This window comes from Salarias fasciatus, chromosome 6 (genome assembly GCF_902148845.1).
Source record: "Salarias fasciatus chromosome 6, fSalaFa1.1, whole genome shotgun sequence".
In the NCBI taxonomy this organism is placed as follows: domain Eukaryota; kingdom Metazoa; phylum Chordata; class Actinopteri; order Blenniiformes; family Blenniidae; genus Salarias; species Salarias fasciatus.
In genome coordinates, this window is record NC_043750.1 from 4,542,483 (window position 1) to 4,556,976 (window position 14,494).

Genomic DNA, 14,494 nt, shown 5'->3' on the forward strand with positions numbered 1-14,494 from the left:
ATTACATTGAACCAGTTTTTGTGCCTGATTTTAACAGTTTTGTTCTTTTCAAGCTTTTTTTGTTGACAGTTTTTGAACTTTTAGCTGTTTTAGCCATTTTACCTCGAAACAGTTTTCTATGCTTTTTTCCTGCCATATTTCACTTTCTTATGTTAGAAATTGTAGACATTTTAGGTTTTTTTAAGCTGTTCTATCATTTTCTTATGGTTTTGCTATTTTTCCCAATTTTACTTCTGCCTTTTTTAAATTCCTTTTGAACGAACACTGATGAATCATGTAATAATGTAAACATAAGTTAAATGTTTATTCACATATCATGTCGTGAAGGGACTAAATAATAATGATGGGAGTAAGATGCTCTATCGTCTTTAAAGAAACTTGTAACCCAGGTGAGAAAAGCCCTTTCTCTCTTGGTTTTCCTCATAAAAAAAGTTTGTGAACCAATGAGAAACAGACAGCAGTACACAGAAGTTTAATTTATTGGAGGCTGCTAATGCATCACAGTGACTGCAGACACGTTGTCCGGTCCCTTGTTAAAAACAGAATAATTCAAATCAATAAGTGAGGAGGAGACGAAGTGGTAAAAAAGTTTCTCCTCAACACATTTAAATTCAGTGAAGAAATCCAAAACACAAAAGGATGTAATAGATTCATAAATAATGTGGGGGAGGGCAGCGTGTAGCAGCTGTTCCAAATAGATGAAAATAATAAAACAGAACGTGGCGTACGCTGTGCACTGTGGGAAATAAAGCAGAAAACACACATGTTCACGTTCACGCGTGGCATCAACACGTCTCAGGCGGTCAGATCACGTGTGGCGAGTCTCGCTTCGTTTGTCCAGATCGGGAGAGTCGGGCTAACGGCTCAGGCCGCTGCCGTGCACGTGTCTGATCGTGCACGTCGCTCCCTCTTCTTCACGTTTTCAGCTCTAACACTGCAGCCCAGCAGTGATCTCCTAACGGCAGAACTCCGTTTCGAAAAGTCTTGAAATTACGGATAAAGATCGTTCTGCGGCGAGCGCCGCGTCGTTATTTATAACTTCATATAAAAGTTTTTGTATTGATTGACCCTTTGCTGCAGCTGTGAAATCCTGTTTTTAAATTCAGAATATGAGCGTCACGCAGAGGAGGCCGGGCTTTTCCATTGCAGTCTGAATCAAAGGTCGCTCGGCGGCGACCTTCACGGTTTTAACTCTGTGCTTGTGTTGAAGAGAGCTCCTATATAGGCAGTTGACACTGTCAAAACTTAATTCCACTCAGTTTTTTAATGGACAGTATTTCAAGAAAGCATAAAAAGATTTATAAAAGCACTCGTTGGAAAAATCATGTTTTCAGTGACTCCGAACACCCAAGACGCCATGGAAATTTTCCATTTTCACTCGAAAACAGTGTAAACGGAGCCTCAATGAGCAATTTTTTTTATCCATGCTGGTCTGAAAACTCGTCATACAATAGCAGCTTGACTAAATTTTATCAGGTCAACTCGGTCAGAGCATTCCCAAAGCAGCTGCTCTGGTCTGCAGCGGTTAGTTTAATAAATACTGGCTAAAGGAAAGACACCCACTGAATTCTGTTTCATGGAAAATAGGAAAGGAGTAAATCAGTGGCTGCAGCGTGAATCTGTCAACTGCAAACAAAATGAGATGGCAAATTGGAAAAAGAAAAAAACCCAAAACAGAACACTAACTTTGATTTTTCAATAGAACGAACGGCTGTTTGTAATTCATTTCCTGGGGATTGCAGCGTTTCGGAGCGAGCAGTGAGTCTAGACGCCAAGACCTGAGCTGACGGATCGGCGAGGCGGAACCAAACCTCCTAATTGATGAAGTGACAAAATAAAGACTTTAGAAAAACATCGATGCCGAAAGCTGCAAAACGCGACAAATCAAATGCTCTCTCTGCTCGGAGGCATCATAAAAAAAAGCAAAACAATACAAAATGTTCTTTTCTGAGGGTTTTTTTTTTCCTCTTACATTTTCAACTTCTTCAAAGTTTGGATTTTATTTTTCTTTGTGTGTCTGATTGTTTTGTGCTGAAATCAGTTTGACACCATTGAACCAGAGGCTGGCGTGGTGTGTGTGTGTGTGTGTGTGTGTGTGTGGTTATCCAAACATTTCAGATCTGTTCCTGCCAGCGTGGCAGGGCCCCAACTGGAGCGGCGTCTAAAAGCGGCGTGTTTGTCCACGCTGCAGAAATAGATCCGTCAGAACGGAGGCAAACGACCAAAAAGCACATGTAAACCGGGTTTCTCTGTGACGTGACGTCGGCTAGTCTCGAATAAAACGTACGGTTACCTGATTCCACAGCGAGCAACAGGTGAATCAGCTCCTCTGGGGTTTGGCCTTTGCTCCCGTTGACAAGAGATGCTTCATCAGACCAAACAAACGCACAGTAAACACATCGACCGCCGTCCAGATCACTCTAACCTGGCGCCGCGCCCGTCCTCATCCCGGCGGCTAACAGTTAGCTTAAAACTGGCGGGATCCCCATGCAGTCTCTTCTCAGTCCGCGGGGAAAAGCAGCGAGCCGCCGGGAAGCCTCATGAGGGAGAGAAACTTCATGTAAGTCAACAGCTTCTCCGTGAATCCGGTACTGAATGATTTGTACAACGAGAGAAGAGGAAGCCAAGGCCGTCGGAGGATGCAAATGAATTGATTTCTTTTCATGATGTGAGAGAGCTGGCTGAACGCGTGTTCGGTCTTCATAATGCCAAGTTGATGCTTTTATTTCAGCTTCAGCTCTAAACACTCTTCTCCCTGCGTGGTTGTGTGTGTTTTCCTCTTCCTCCCCTCCAGCAAGGCGATGTGGCGAACGCGCCATCGCTCCAGGACAATCTGTCTGTCCTTGGCCTTCGTCACCGTTTTCCTCCACCTCCTGCTGGCGCTGGTCTCGCTCTGCGTTCACCGGCAGCCCTGTGACCCGCCGCCGCCGCCGCCGTCCCCCGGGACGCCGACCCAGCGTGGCCTGGCACGCACCACCCACACCGCCGCAGGAGTCAGAGCGCTCGCTGAGCCGCCCACCGACGCCAAACAGAGACGATCCTCCCAGGAAGACGCCGATAAGGCCCTGCCAGTGAAAGGACGCAAGAACGCAACGTCTAGGAAGGAGCTGGTGAACAAAACCGAGTCTCTGGAGTCGGATTTGTCGAAGCTGGAGGCGCTGTTTGACCATCCTCTGTACAACACACCCGGGCCTGCCGTCACCGCGGACGACCGGCTGCTCAAGGTCAAGCCGAAGGTCAAGACGAGTGAGAAGAGCTCCCTGATGTGGTCAGTATGAAGCGGTGGGAGTTTCACCGCTTGTCTTCTTCTCTCAACCAGAAACTTTCCACGACGACGCATACGACACAGAATAATCCCTTCATGGAACACATACAGGATGTGGTTAAAGACCAATCTAGTCAAAGGAAGGAAGAGGGTTAAAAGTTCCACTCTCAGCTCCAATCATAACGTCACGCTCGGATTCTTTGTGCATTTCTCTGGAAAACATGTGAAGCAGAAGATTTCCAGCAGATGGGCGGGACTGCAGGGAGCAGCGCCTCCCGTCGACGGGGGCGGCTGGTATTTGTGACGGTGTTGCTTCTTTGGGTTTTGTTAACGTCTCTGCAGACACGCGAGCAGCTGAAATACATCTCAGCATCCTGCTGGAGACACAACCAGCAACTCACTCCCAATCAGCATGAGCCCCATTTAACCAGTCGCTCCCGTTTGCCACGCTAATTGGGTTTTTTTAAAAAAATGAATTTGTAAATATATAAAATGTCAGTCGCCAAATAGAAGAAAGTTCTTGTGGGTTTTTCTTTCTTTTGAAAAAGCGGAGAGGTTGAAATCACTTAGCGTTCTCCTTGAAACGCTCACACAACCAGTCATTTTTCATATATTTTATTTAATTCCCTACAAGAATGAGTCATCGGCGTTGGCTCTTTCTGTAGCGTCGAATTAACATCAAACCGTCGCTCCGCATCCTTGAGAGAAAGTTGAGAGGGTTTTTATCTTCGTTATGTTTTCTCTATTGACGCTGTGAGTCGGGCTGATTGATGGAATCAGGTTTCTGATCCAGTTTGTACATCAAGACTCACAGATACATTCAAAGTTCACGCCTGTGATTTTGGAATCTTCTGGAAATCTACACCAGCCTTTGAAAACCCTTCGACTGAGCATCTTCTGAACAGCTGGCAGACTCCAGTATAAGATCACACTGGAATGATGGGTAATGATGAATCCCTGTCAACCTCACTGGGTCACATTGAATCGAGACGCTCTCGTGTTTTCTTAAGGCTCTGAACTAAAACCCAATTAAATAAATTAAAGAAAACATGAAGAACATTCAGCAGAAACTTAACTAGTCACACTGTCGAGACATGACGTTGATGGCCTTTATAGCCGGTTCTCCCGTCTCGGTGTGATTCCAGGGTGAGCGCGAGCCAGGAGGGCTACGAGGACGTGGCCTGGAACAGCAGCCGGGAGAGCCACCCTCCGTGGCTGCGCTTCCACCTGGCCATCTCCCGCTGGCAGCTGTACCCCCACCGGGACCCCAACATGGACGCCCTGGTCCAGGAGCTCGCCACGCACCGCATCGTCAGCGCAGGTTGGACGCGGCGCTCCTTTCAGATCGCGGCCGAAGAGTCGGACAGGCGAAGGCGCGGTGTTTTTCTGAACGGATTGTGCGACAGCCGGGGTTTTGGGCAACGCTCTCAGATGTGGAGCGACTTTGTAGTTGGAGTGAAATGAGAGCGACGGCGGAGCTGGGGAGGAACCTCAGAGGCTCAGAGGATGATGGAACATGAACGGACGACATGCTGATCATGCAGCGCGCTTGTCAGGGTCAATCAGGAGCGTCTGTCAGATCAGAAAAGCCTTTCTACATCTATCAGGTCACTGAGATACGGGAGAATATTCCGCATTAAGGCTCGGCTGTGAGTTATAAAGCTGATGCTGACAGTGGAGATGAAAGAACAGCGTCTCTCTCACATGAATCAGAGGCGACAACGTAGCTCAAAATGCAGGAATAAAACTTTATCCTGCTCCTCCTATACCGCTCACTGCCAGTGCCAGCCTGCAGGGGGAGATATAGAGTCGCTCTGATCGTCACCTCATTTCCTTCTGCGTTTCCGGTCCGCTCCTACGGCTCGCGACACATGGGATGAGGATAAATGCAAAAACAACCTAACAAAATCTTACCAGACAGTTTAATCTTTACCATCTGTATTTACTTCCTTCAACAATTAAACAATGATAAGAACAACAGTGCTGTTAAACCTGGTGTTTCACTGTTTTCATTCTGCAGCGTACCTTTACTGGAAGATCATGAATCACTGCTGTAAAAGTGATTCTTTCACCATTTTTTTTGTCACTTTTGTAGAATGGATCATGCTAAAACAAAAGCGACTGCAGATCTCAAAGCTTTTATTCTAATTATTTCAATGAAATAAACTTCAAAATGTGATTATTTGTAAATGCAGCACGTGAAATGAACAGTTTCAAATGATCAGACCAGTCACATCTTTTAAATTAGAAGCATCATGAAGAGTTCTGCTCTTCTCTGGATCCCAGTGGAAACATAAAGTCCAGTGAAAGGCTCACCTTCAGAAAATCTCTGCTGCACAGAGTTCAGGATCTTCTGTTTGAGGCACTCAGTAGCAATATCTGTCAGGTTTACCTTCATAATCCTCCTGACGACAGCAGAGCAGAGCAGAGCGTCCGGAGCAGGACAATCTTGAGCGAACTGAAGAATTCGTTTTTAATTTGAATGAGGTTTATTATGTTATTCCTCTCTTCACAGAGGACGCGGCCTCGCTTCATTATACACTGCTGTAAATACCATTTTTTTCCCTCAGTATTCTGGGCCGGCATGTGATTGAGACTTCATTCAACCTAACGTACAGTTTGAATGAACGAGGCTTCACATTCCCGCTGTGTAAATCCGCTTTGTGCCTCCGTCACAGAAGCTCAGAAGGAGGATCTGAAAGCAGCAGCATGTTTTCTGAGTGTGGATCAGTCGGTGTCGTCTGAATTACAGTGAGCTGGATTCTCAGCAGTGAGACTCAGGGTGCGATATATGAGAGAAACTAAATTCTTACTTTATTCATTCCACTTTCCAGCACTGTGGCTTCAGACTGATGAACATATTGATCTGTTTCTGTTAAAAATGCTTATAAGTGACAGACTGCCTTAAAAAATACAACACAGATAGACTATTTATAGCAATGGTTTTTTTTAGGAGATCCATCTTCCTATATATATATATACTGTACTGTATATATGATCCATATCTGATTTGATCTTATAGCACTAATTCACTATTCCTCTTGTTTTTCCACCTTTTTAATTATGTATACTTTCACCATCCATAAATGAAGGAATCAATAAAGAAGTCATTATTAAAATTCAGTAACACGTATGAATGAATAATTCACACGGGCCTCTATGAACACAGGAAACGTGTTTCAGCGCCCGCTTTCACGCCTATATTGTCTAAAGTTCTCCCCGCTCTCCCTTTATTCATGTTACTGGATTTACTCTGATTGATTTATGCATTTCAGTAACGTAGACTGAAATGATGATGTTCTTTTGGAGAGCCTTTGTGTTGGAGATTGTTGTTCATTTTCTGGATTAATTGTTTGGTTTTTGTGAAAATATTGGAATTTTCATCACAACAGAGACAAGCGTTAAAGTTTAAAGTCTCCATCGAAGGGTTACTGAGGCAGCGCTTTACCAGTCCGGCCTCTGAACCCAATGCGCTGAAGCCTCTGCTCGTCGCAGGTATTTAATTACAGCATGAAGCCGTCAGCGTGACGCCATCTCTGCTCCTCGAGTGTTTTGTTTTGTGTTACCCTGATATTTTTCGGTGAACCACTTCAACACGTCATTTTGAAGAATGTGTTCGAATCACTGAATGAATACAAAGCCACGCTAAATATAGCAGAGAAGGGCTGAATGTGAGAGAACAGATGTAATGACCTCGACATGACCTGTGTTCATTAGCTCAGCGCTGACGCACATGTCCTCTGTCACACCGGGCATGTGTGTGTGTGTGTGTGTGTGTGTGTGTGTGTGTGTGTGTGTGTGTGTGCACTGTTGTTGTTATGGTGACGCTCTCACTGCTGTTTTTCAGTGCAGAAGTCCGGGGGGACGCAGCTGAAGCTGGTCATATCGTTTCCAAACTACGGCCAGGCCATGTTCAAGCCCATGAAGTGAGTGGCTCATGGGAAACGTGACACAACGTGCACAAAACTACTACTTCCACACAGGTGTAAAAAGAAAAGAGTTTAACACCTAAAGGCAGCTGAGAAATGCCTTTTTTTTTGCTTTTCTTTTCTTGGTGAATCTCTCACATTTTGAATAGCGATATCTGAAGAAGTCACACCAGCTCTCATCCGCCTGGGAGACGCTTTAAAAACATACAAAGAGAAGAATTTCTGGGTTTTTGTCATTTTACGGAGAGAATTCTGCAGTTCAATGCAGATATCTTCAGTTTAGGTGTAACTAATGAAGTTTAACGTGAAAAATATCAAACGTGTACATGTTATTTTGATAAGCCGAGCATGAAGACATTGGGAGTGTTTTCTAATAGCATTCCCGACAGGAAGCAGGTATCATCGTGAACACGTCATGGCTTCTTCCCGGACAGGCAGCAGAGAGACGACGAGACCAACTACAACCTCTTCTATTTCTCCGACTTTGAGAGACACAATGCAGAAATCGCAGCTTTCCACCTCGACAGGTCAGAAATCCATTTACCCCCAGCCGGCTGCGGGACAGCAGAAACTCAGGAAGCGGTTTTCAATCTGAGCCTCTGACTCGGCCTTTCCTCCCGCCTCTGCAGGATTCTGGGCTTCAGGAGAATCCCTCCTGTGTCTGGGAGGCTGGTGGACGTAGTCAAAGAGATCAAAGACGTCACCACCGACCGCAAGCTGGCTCGAACCTTCTTCACCTCCCCCGGTAGCAGCGTCACCGCCGCCGCCGCCGCCACGCCCTAACCCCCAGCATTCATTCACACTTCCCTTTAATTCACAGCTCAGTCAATAAGCATCCACACCCTTCATCACTTTCTTCTCCCTCTCCTTCCCCGGCTTCTTTTCCCGCTCTGCACTCCTCTGGCGCCCCCCAGTGGGCAACGTGTGCTTCTACGGCCAGTGCAGCTACTACTGCTCCACGGAGCATGCCGTGTGCGGCCGGCCGCGGGCCCTGGAGGCCTCCCTGGCCGCCATGCTGCCGGACCTGTCCCTGGCGCCGCGCCGCAGCTGGAGGTCTCCGTGGAGACGCTCCTACAGCCGCAGCAAGCTGGCCAAGTCAGTGGGCTCGGGTTCGACTGTCTTTTAATTCAGTCCTCAGTTCACTCAACACTCAAATTCACAGTCTCAAACCTGACATGTCAGCTGTTCCCAGCCTTTCTCTGGAGGCTCACAAAGTCTTACTGCTACCCTGTATTTCCTCAGTTGTTCCATGTTATCCTAAATTATTGTCACCAGCCTGAATAATGTGGTCTGATGAGTCGTCTGACACGTTTCAGTTGTTTTTGTTCAGAAACTCATAGGTTAAAGGTCCATTTTGGCAGTATTGGATTAAAAAAGATCAATGATCAGTCATGTTTACCACGTTATCCTGTCCTTTAACGGCCTGTCGAGCAGGAGACAGGAGAAAACATCCAAAAGAAATTCAGTTCTAGTGTATTTTCACCCTGTTATGGACTGTCCGTACTGCAGGGTATCTTCTACTTTCTGTCAAAGTTGACCTGAATGTGACCCTGTGACCCCAGTTCAGTTTCAGAGGATACAGAACACACAGATTTACTAAAACCCAGCATGAGGACGATTCAGAGTCACACAGAGAGGATCAGTGCTGCTATTCACACTGAATTTAACTGCGACCAAGTTACATCGATTACGGCTGAACGCTGACAATTTATTTTTCTATTTAAAAAAAAAAAAATCATTTAAAGTTGAAGGAAATTAATGGAATTTTTGTGGTTTTATGTGAAGTTAATTTTCTGTGAAGTTCATTTATTTATTTTTTATTCAGAAACTAATTTGTCCCTGATTTCATTACGATACAAGCTGAATCGTGTGTGTGTGTGTGTGTGTGTGTGTCCTCACCACTGCCACAGAGAAAGCCTGGAGATTACGGCTCTGTATGCCAATAAGTTTAAAAATTAATTTTCGCTCTGTACTTCTTCTTATTTGTATGTCTTTCAGAAGTTTTACTCTTTAATTTTAAGTAAATAAGTTCAGTCTTTCACTTTTACAAGTCTTTTTTTTTTAAACACAATAATCTGCCTAAATAAAGAATGATTTTAATGTGGCATTAAAGCAGTTGCTATCTGATGTTGTTTGTTTCCTCTGCTGTGGCTCCCGTCGGTTTCAGGTGGGAGACCGACCCTGACTACTGCTCATCGGTGAAGAAGGTCGCGCCGTATGACAGAGGCACTCGGCTGGTGGACTTCATGGACATGATCATACTGGACTACCTCATGGGTGGGTTTCCCTCTTTCGTCTGCTGTGGGTCAGACAAGCGAAACCTTCACGAGACTTTAAAGTTGTAGAATGAAAATGACCCGTTATGGTCTAACAGAAACATTGCAGTATGAGTATGAACTCTGAAAGAGACTTTATTCAATGTAACTTATTACTTATGTGACACGTGGTTTTGGTTTTTACTTTAAATTCAAATGAGTGCAGTTAACCGTTCTTCTGAGGAATTGCAGTTCAGACCCCCTGTAGCAGACAATAATCTAATGATTTTGGCCTTTTTTAATGTGATAAAGCCGATAAATCAATAATTTGCCAATAGTGTAATAATGTATTTGATCCATTATCATTTGGTCAAAAATCTGATAAATTGTCATGATTGAGTAACATAAAAAAAAAAAAACACTCAAAATTTAATCTAATGAATAATCTAATCATACAGGAAGCAGTTACTGGAAGTCTTTTGCAGTTATTGTGCAGTTTGCAGTAACATTTCTATTTTACTGTTTCATTACATGATTGGCACATTATTATGTTATTCGCTTTACTACACTCAGAAAGGCCAGAGTTATTACATTATTGAGCATTAGTACGCTCTAAGTTGTTACACACCCTCATATCTCTGTCATCGCAGGGGTTTAGCATGGACAGGGTTCCAGTTTTTGGCTCAGTGGGAACATCTGTCATGTTTCCTGCTCCAACAAGTGTTTATCACCAAGATTGGAAGATTAAATTAATAATTAGTGAGTTTCTGAATGTTTCCAGTGGAAGGTGGGGTCTAGACCCCCCCTCCCCCACTTTATTTTTCTTTCTTCAAACAAACGAACCTGTCAGAGCGTTGAGGTTAAAGGAGGCTGTGATCGGTTTAGAGTTCAGGATCAACACACTTGACCTTTACGGCTGGTCCGACCAGCTTTCCCGCTGCACGAGCCGGCTGCACTGTTACCATGGCAACCAGCCGTCTCCCTGACAACGCGGCCACTTCAACACAGACAGGTAAGGAAACTTAGTTTGGAACTATTTTGTTTAAAAAAAGAAAAAAAAAAAAGCGACTTGTTCGGATTGAAAACTCACATTGTTTCTATTAATACCGCGACTGCAGCAGGTTTGAACCAGGAAGGAAAGTTTGAGAGAACGACTTTGATTTACAATCACGGAGGTTTTTTTTTTTTTTTTTTTTTTTTTTTTTTTTTAGCACAATAGCTAAGAAAACAATAGCGTTGCTAGCAACACGTCTCTTTTCAACTTTATTCTTATTGAAGGAAACTATAAAGATTTAAAGGATATTTCTAAGCTTGTATTATCAATTGAAGCAAGCTGCAGGCTCTTTTAGAACGAGAATAATAATAAAGAAAGAGGAAACTAATGGTGTGTCTGCTACATAAATCAGCGTCCATGAGGAATATGAGGAATGTTAATCATTAAATTCTGTATAATCACTCTGAAAGAGCCAAGAATCAAACTGCTGTGATTCACCAATGTTTTCTGCTTCTGCTCACAGTGTTAATGTTGACAGACAGGGATGTCACTAAGTTTTGAGGGTACAATACAAAGCTGTGTAGCTATAATGTGACACAGAAGTGGGTGTTCCTGGTCTTGTAATCTCAAAATCCTGCATAATTTCATGATTCCATGGTTTCGGATTGTGATTGTGATGAATAACGTGCAGGATTTTGGTCCTTTGAGACCAGGAGCGTCTACTCCTGCACTGACATGATGAAAATACAAAATACCTGATCATGTCAATTATTCTAACCTTCGTGTGTTTTTGCCTCCAGATTATTTTACACCGAGTCATGTGACCTGATGGAACAAAGTTTGTGATTTCATGAAATCACAAACAGATCAGCAGCATGCATGCTGCCCGTTCAGAGGAAACGTCCCCTGGTGGATCCTCTCTGACTTGTGGAAAAGCCGTGAAAAGATCTGAATCGAAGCTCAGTGCTGAAGTGACTTTCCCGCCGCTGAGCGTGGATCAGGCACGTCTTTCAGCCGCCTCGGCGGTCAGGCCTCCGCTCAGCCACGTCACCTCTGGCTGGCCTCCGTCGCTGCTGGAGCTGCCGCATCTCGTCGCTCGGGTGGAGCCTGGAAGAGCAGCAGCGGATAAAAAATGGACTGAAGGAGCTCGACTGACGGCCTCAGCTTTAGGCTCTGTTAGAGAAAGTCAATCAAGGTATGTAATTAATCAATACTCTGTTTTTATGCATTTATAGTGTCAAACTCCTGTTACTTCAGAGGCCACATCTTCAAACACATTAAACATTTGGCCACTCAATATTGGAACTAAAATAATAAAGCATGCTGGTTCATGTTATGACTCGAATAATTTGTTGAAACTTGTTGAAATCTTCTTGGATATAAACACATTTTTTACATCTGTGTCATAATCATGACCACCTTATCTGAGTCCCTCTTTGAGCCTGGGATGAATCACTGTTGTTCATGTTCACTCTGCCTTTATTATTTCAGTGTGAGAGAGGAACACAAATCAAAAGCAGTCGCAGCATGTAAGAGGAAAAACCCCCTGATGGGAAAAGAAGGGAAGTTCCCTCTGACCGGCATCCAGCTCGTTGAGTTCTTCGGCCAGCAAAGAGGCCCTGAGGATGTGGAGTTTTATTACCTGAGAGAAGTGGATCGAGACACTCGCAGGTCGTAGAATTCAGCCGGATATTTACTGGCGGCATTAAGGTTTGACAGCACAGTGATGTCCTGTTTGTTTACAGACCCTATGACCTGACAGTGGTTGATTCCAGCGCTGCAGGCCCGGAGCACTACGTCTTCTCCCCGACCGCTGTGCTGCACGTGACCGAGCAGGGCTATGGCGGATTCACCAGTCTGGCCGAGTGGCACTCCGAGTTTGAGAAGTGGACGGCTTTGCAGGAAATCTCTTTTTTCAGGAACTTCAGACTGCAGAAAGCTTTCTCTTGGTGAGACCCGCCGACTCTGCGTCATTCAGTCGGCTTGTCTGCTTATTTTAACCTTGAGCTTCATTCTTCATCACCTCAGGTGGCACAAAAACGCTCGCAGCATTTCTTTCCAGCGTAAGTGTAGGAATTTGCAGGAGATGCTGCTCCTCAGCGTTCCTCAGTTCAGAAATGCCCTTCATCTGTTCACCGGGTGAGTTCAAACTAACTGTCGCAGCATCATGGAACCCCGTGTTTTAAAGGGTTTTAATAACCGTCTACCCAAACAAAAGCAAATATATAATGATTTAAAGGGATACTTCAACATTTTGGCAAATTGGCCCATTTAGCGCAATTCTTTAGTCATTTCGAACAGCATACTTACCTTTTTTGTGAGGGCGAGCTGTTGTTTATTCAGAGGTGAGTCGGGGAAGGTTTTCGGGACGGACACAATGGAAGTGGATGGTATTTTTGCTTCCCCTCGTCAAACTCATCAAATACACAATCCAACAACCCCAAAACACTTTGGTGGACACGTTATAATCTGCACGTTCACTACGCTGTGGAACACCAACAAATAATATTGTAGCGTTACAACACTGAAGCAAATACTGGGAACTACTTTTTCTTTTGAAATCACTACGCCCAGACGCCATGTTTAGTAAGTAGTTCCATCGTAGCAATCTTCGCATAAACAACTCAATCTCTAATTTTGCATTGATATTTCACAGCCAATTTGCCAAAATGTTGAAGTATCCCTTTAACTAAGTCCCTAAATCTAAGTATTAAACATCTGTTTGAAGTTTGTTGACACTTTGCTCTTAAATAAGGGGATGGTTGGGAAAAGCTCTGCTGCCTGGCTCAGCGGCTCAGTCCTGCCACAGGCTTCTGATTCAACAGGCAGCCTTTCTCTCTCTATGGCCTGTTTCATCAGTTATTCCTTCAGATCGTTTCTGTGGCTTTATGTCTGTTGTGCTCTCTGGGATTATGCAAAGTGATTGTCTTTTTGACACAAGCGCATCTTCGTGACTTTGAATCAGCGCTGTTCATGGCCAGACGAGACATGATGCTGTTAAAATTCCTCTTTTTTATATTACCTTTTTTATAGAGCGATAAGTCCTTCCTCATGTCTCCTTTATAAGTACTTTGATCATCTCTGTTGTGTGTTTTCTGATTTTGGGGTCAGTTATCCTTTGATGGGTTCAGACCCGTCACCAGACATTTGTCTCATGGGGGCCATATCAAGTGTATGGGAGGGCAGAAATGTGTGTTTAGCGGGGGCAGGGGTCCGCATGTAGCGTCGGAGCAAGGATGGTGCGGTGCGTGCTTGTGCTAATATATTTTGGGGGATTTAGTTTGAAGGGGCACAACATTTATTTGAGGGGGCCAGGCTCTCTCTTGCCCCTGTATTGACCCGGCCCTGGGTCACTGTATCATGAAAAATCGAAGGCGCTGTCCATGCTGTTGAAATAGCTAATCCACCGTCAGTGGTGGGCGCAGTCTGCTAATCAGCTAACTGCTAATTAGCGAAGCTAACATTTTCATTAGCGGATTAGCTGTTAAGCTAACTTTGAAAAACATTAGCGGACTAATTAGCTTCCGCTAAATTTACACATTAGCGTAGTGGTAGCTTTGGGAGCCAATGTAGGCTGACTCTAGTTTCCGAGAGTACTTGAACGCCTCTCGTATGTGCTTCCATTCTCTGCGGTTAAAAAATACCAAAAATTGTTTTGAAAAAACATGGATTTTGTAATGCATATAACTCCTGATCCGTTTGTCCGATTGAAAAGATTCAAAAACTGTTAGAAAGCCCTGGAACTCAAGATTCCGCCGTTTTCTCCTCCTGTCCTCTTTTTCTGCATCACGTGAATCTCTGTCGCTGAGTGTGTGTGTGTGTGTGTGTGTGTGTGTGTGTGTGGTTTTGTTTGATTGGGTGCGTATGTCTGTTTGTGTTTGTGTCCATCTCTCTTGTGATTAGACCCAAGTGACAAATTATAGATGGATGAGCAACACCGTCCGTAACTAATCGTCATTTAATTTATTTTATTTTGAAAATTGACCGGATTCTCTTGCCTTTTCTGTTTCCGACTTCCTGTCTGGTCTGATCTGCTTTATCCAGCTTGACA

General features: G+C 44.3%; 1 protein-coding gene across 1 annotated transcript in view; it reads left to right on the plus strand.

The window, feature by feature from the left end:
• The first annotated feature begins 2,801 nt into the window (after window positions 1–2,801).
• LOC115391150 (extracellular serine/threonine protein kinase FAM20C-like) overlaps window positions 2,802–14,494 on the plus strand; it is a 39,563-nt gene continuing 27,870 nt past the window's right edge. The window contains exons 1-7 of the mRNA XM_030095269.1: window positions 2,802–3,268; window positions 4,411–4,586; window positions 7,113–7,191; window positions 7,629–7,721; window positions 7,824–7,939; window positions 8,109–8,289; window positions 9,362–9,471. Coding sequence (XP_029951129.1) covers window positions 2,802–3,268; window positions 4,411–4,586; window positions 7,113–7,191; window positions 7,629–7,721; window positions 7,824–7,939; window positions 8,109–8,289; window positions 9,362–9,471 — 1,222 coding nt within the window. The remainder of the gene's footprint in view (window positions 3,269–4,410; window positions 4,587–7,112; window positions 7,192–7,628; window positions 7,722–7,823; window positions 7,940–8,108; window positions 8,290–9,361; window positions 9,472–14,494) is intronic.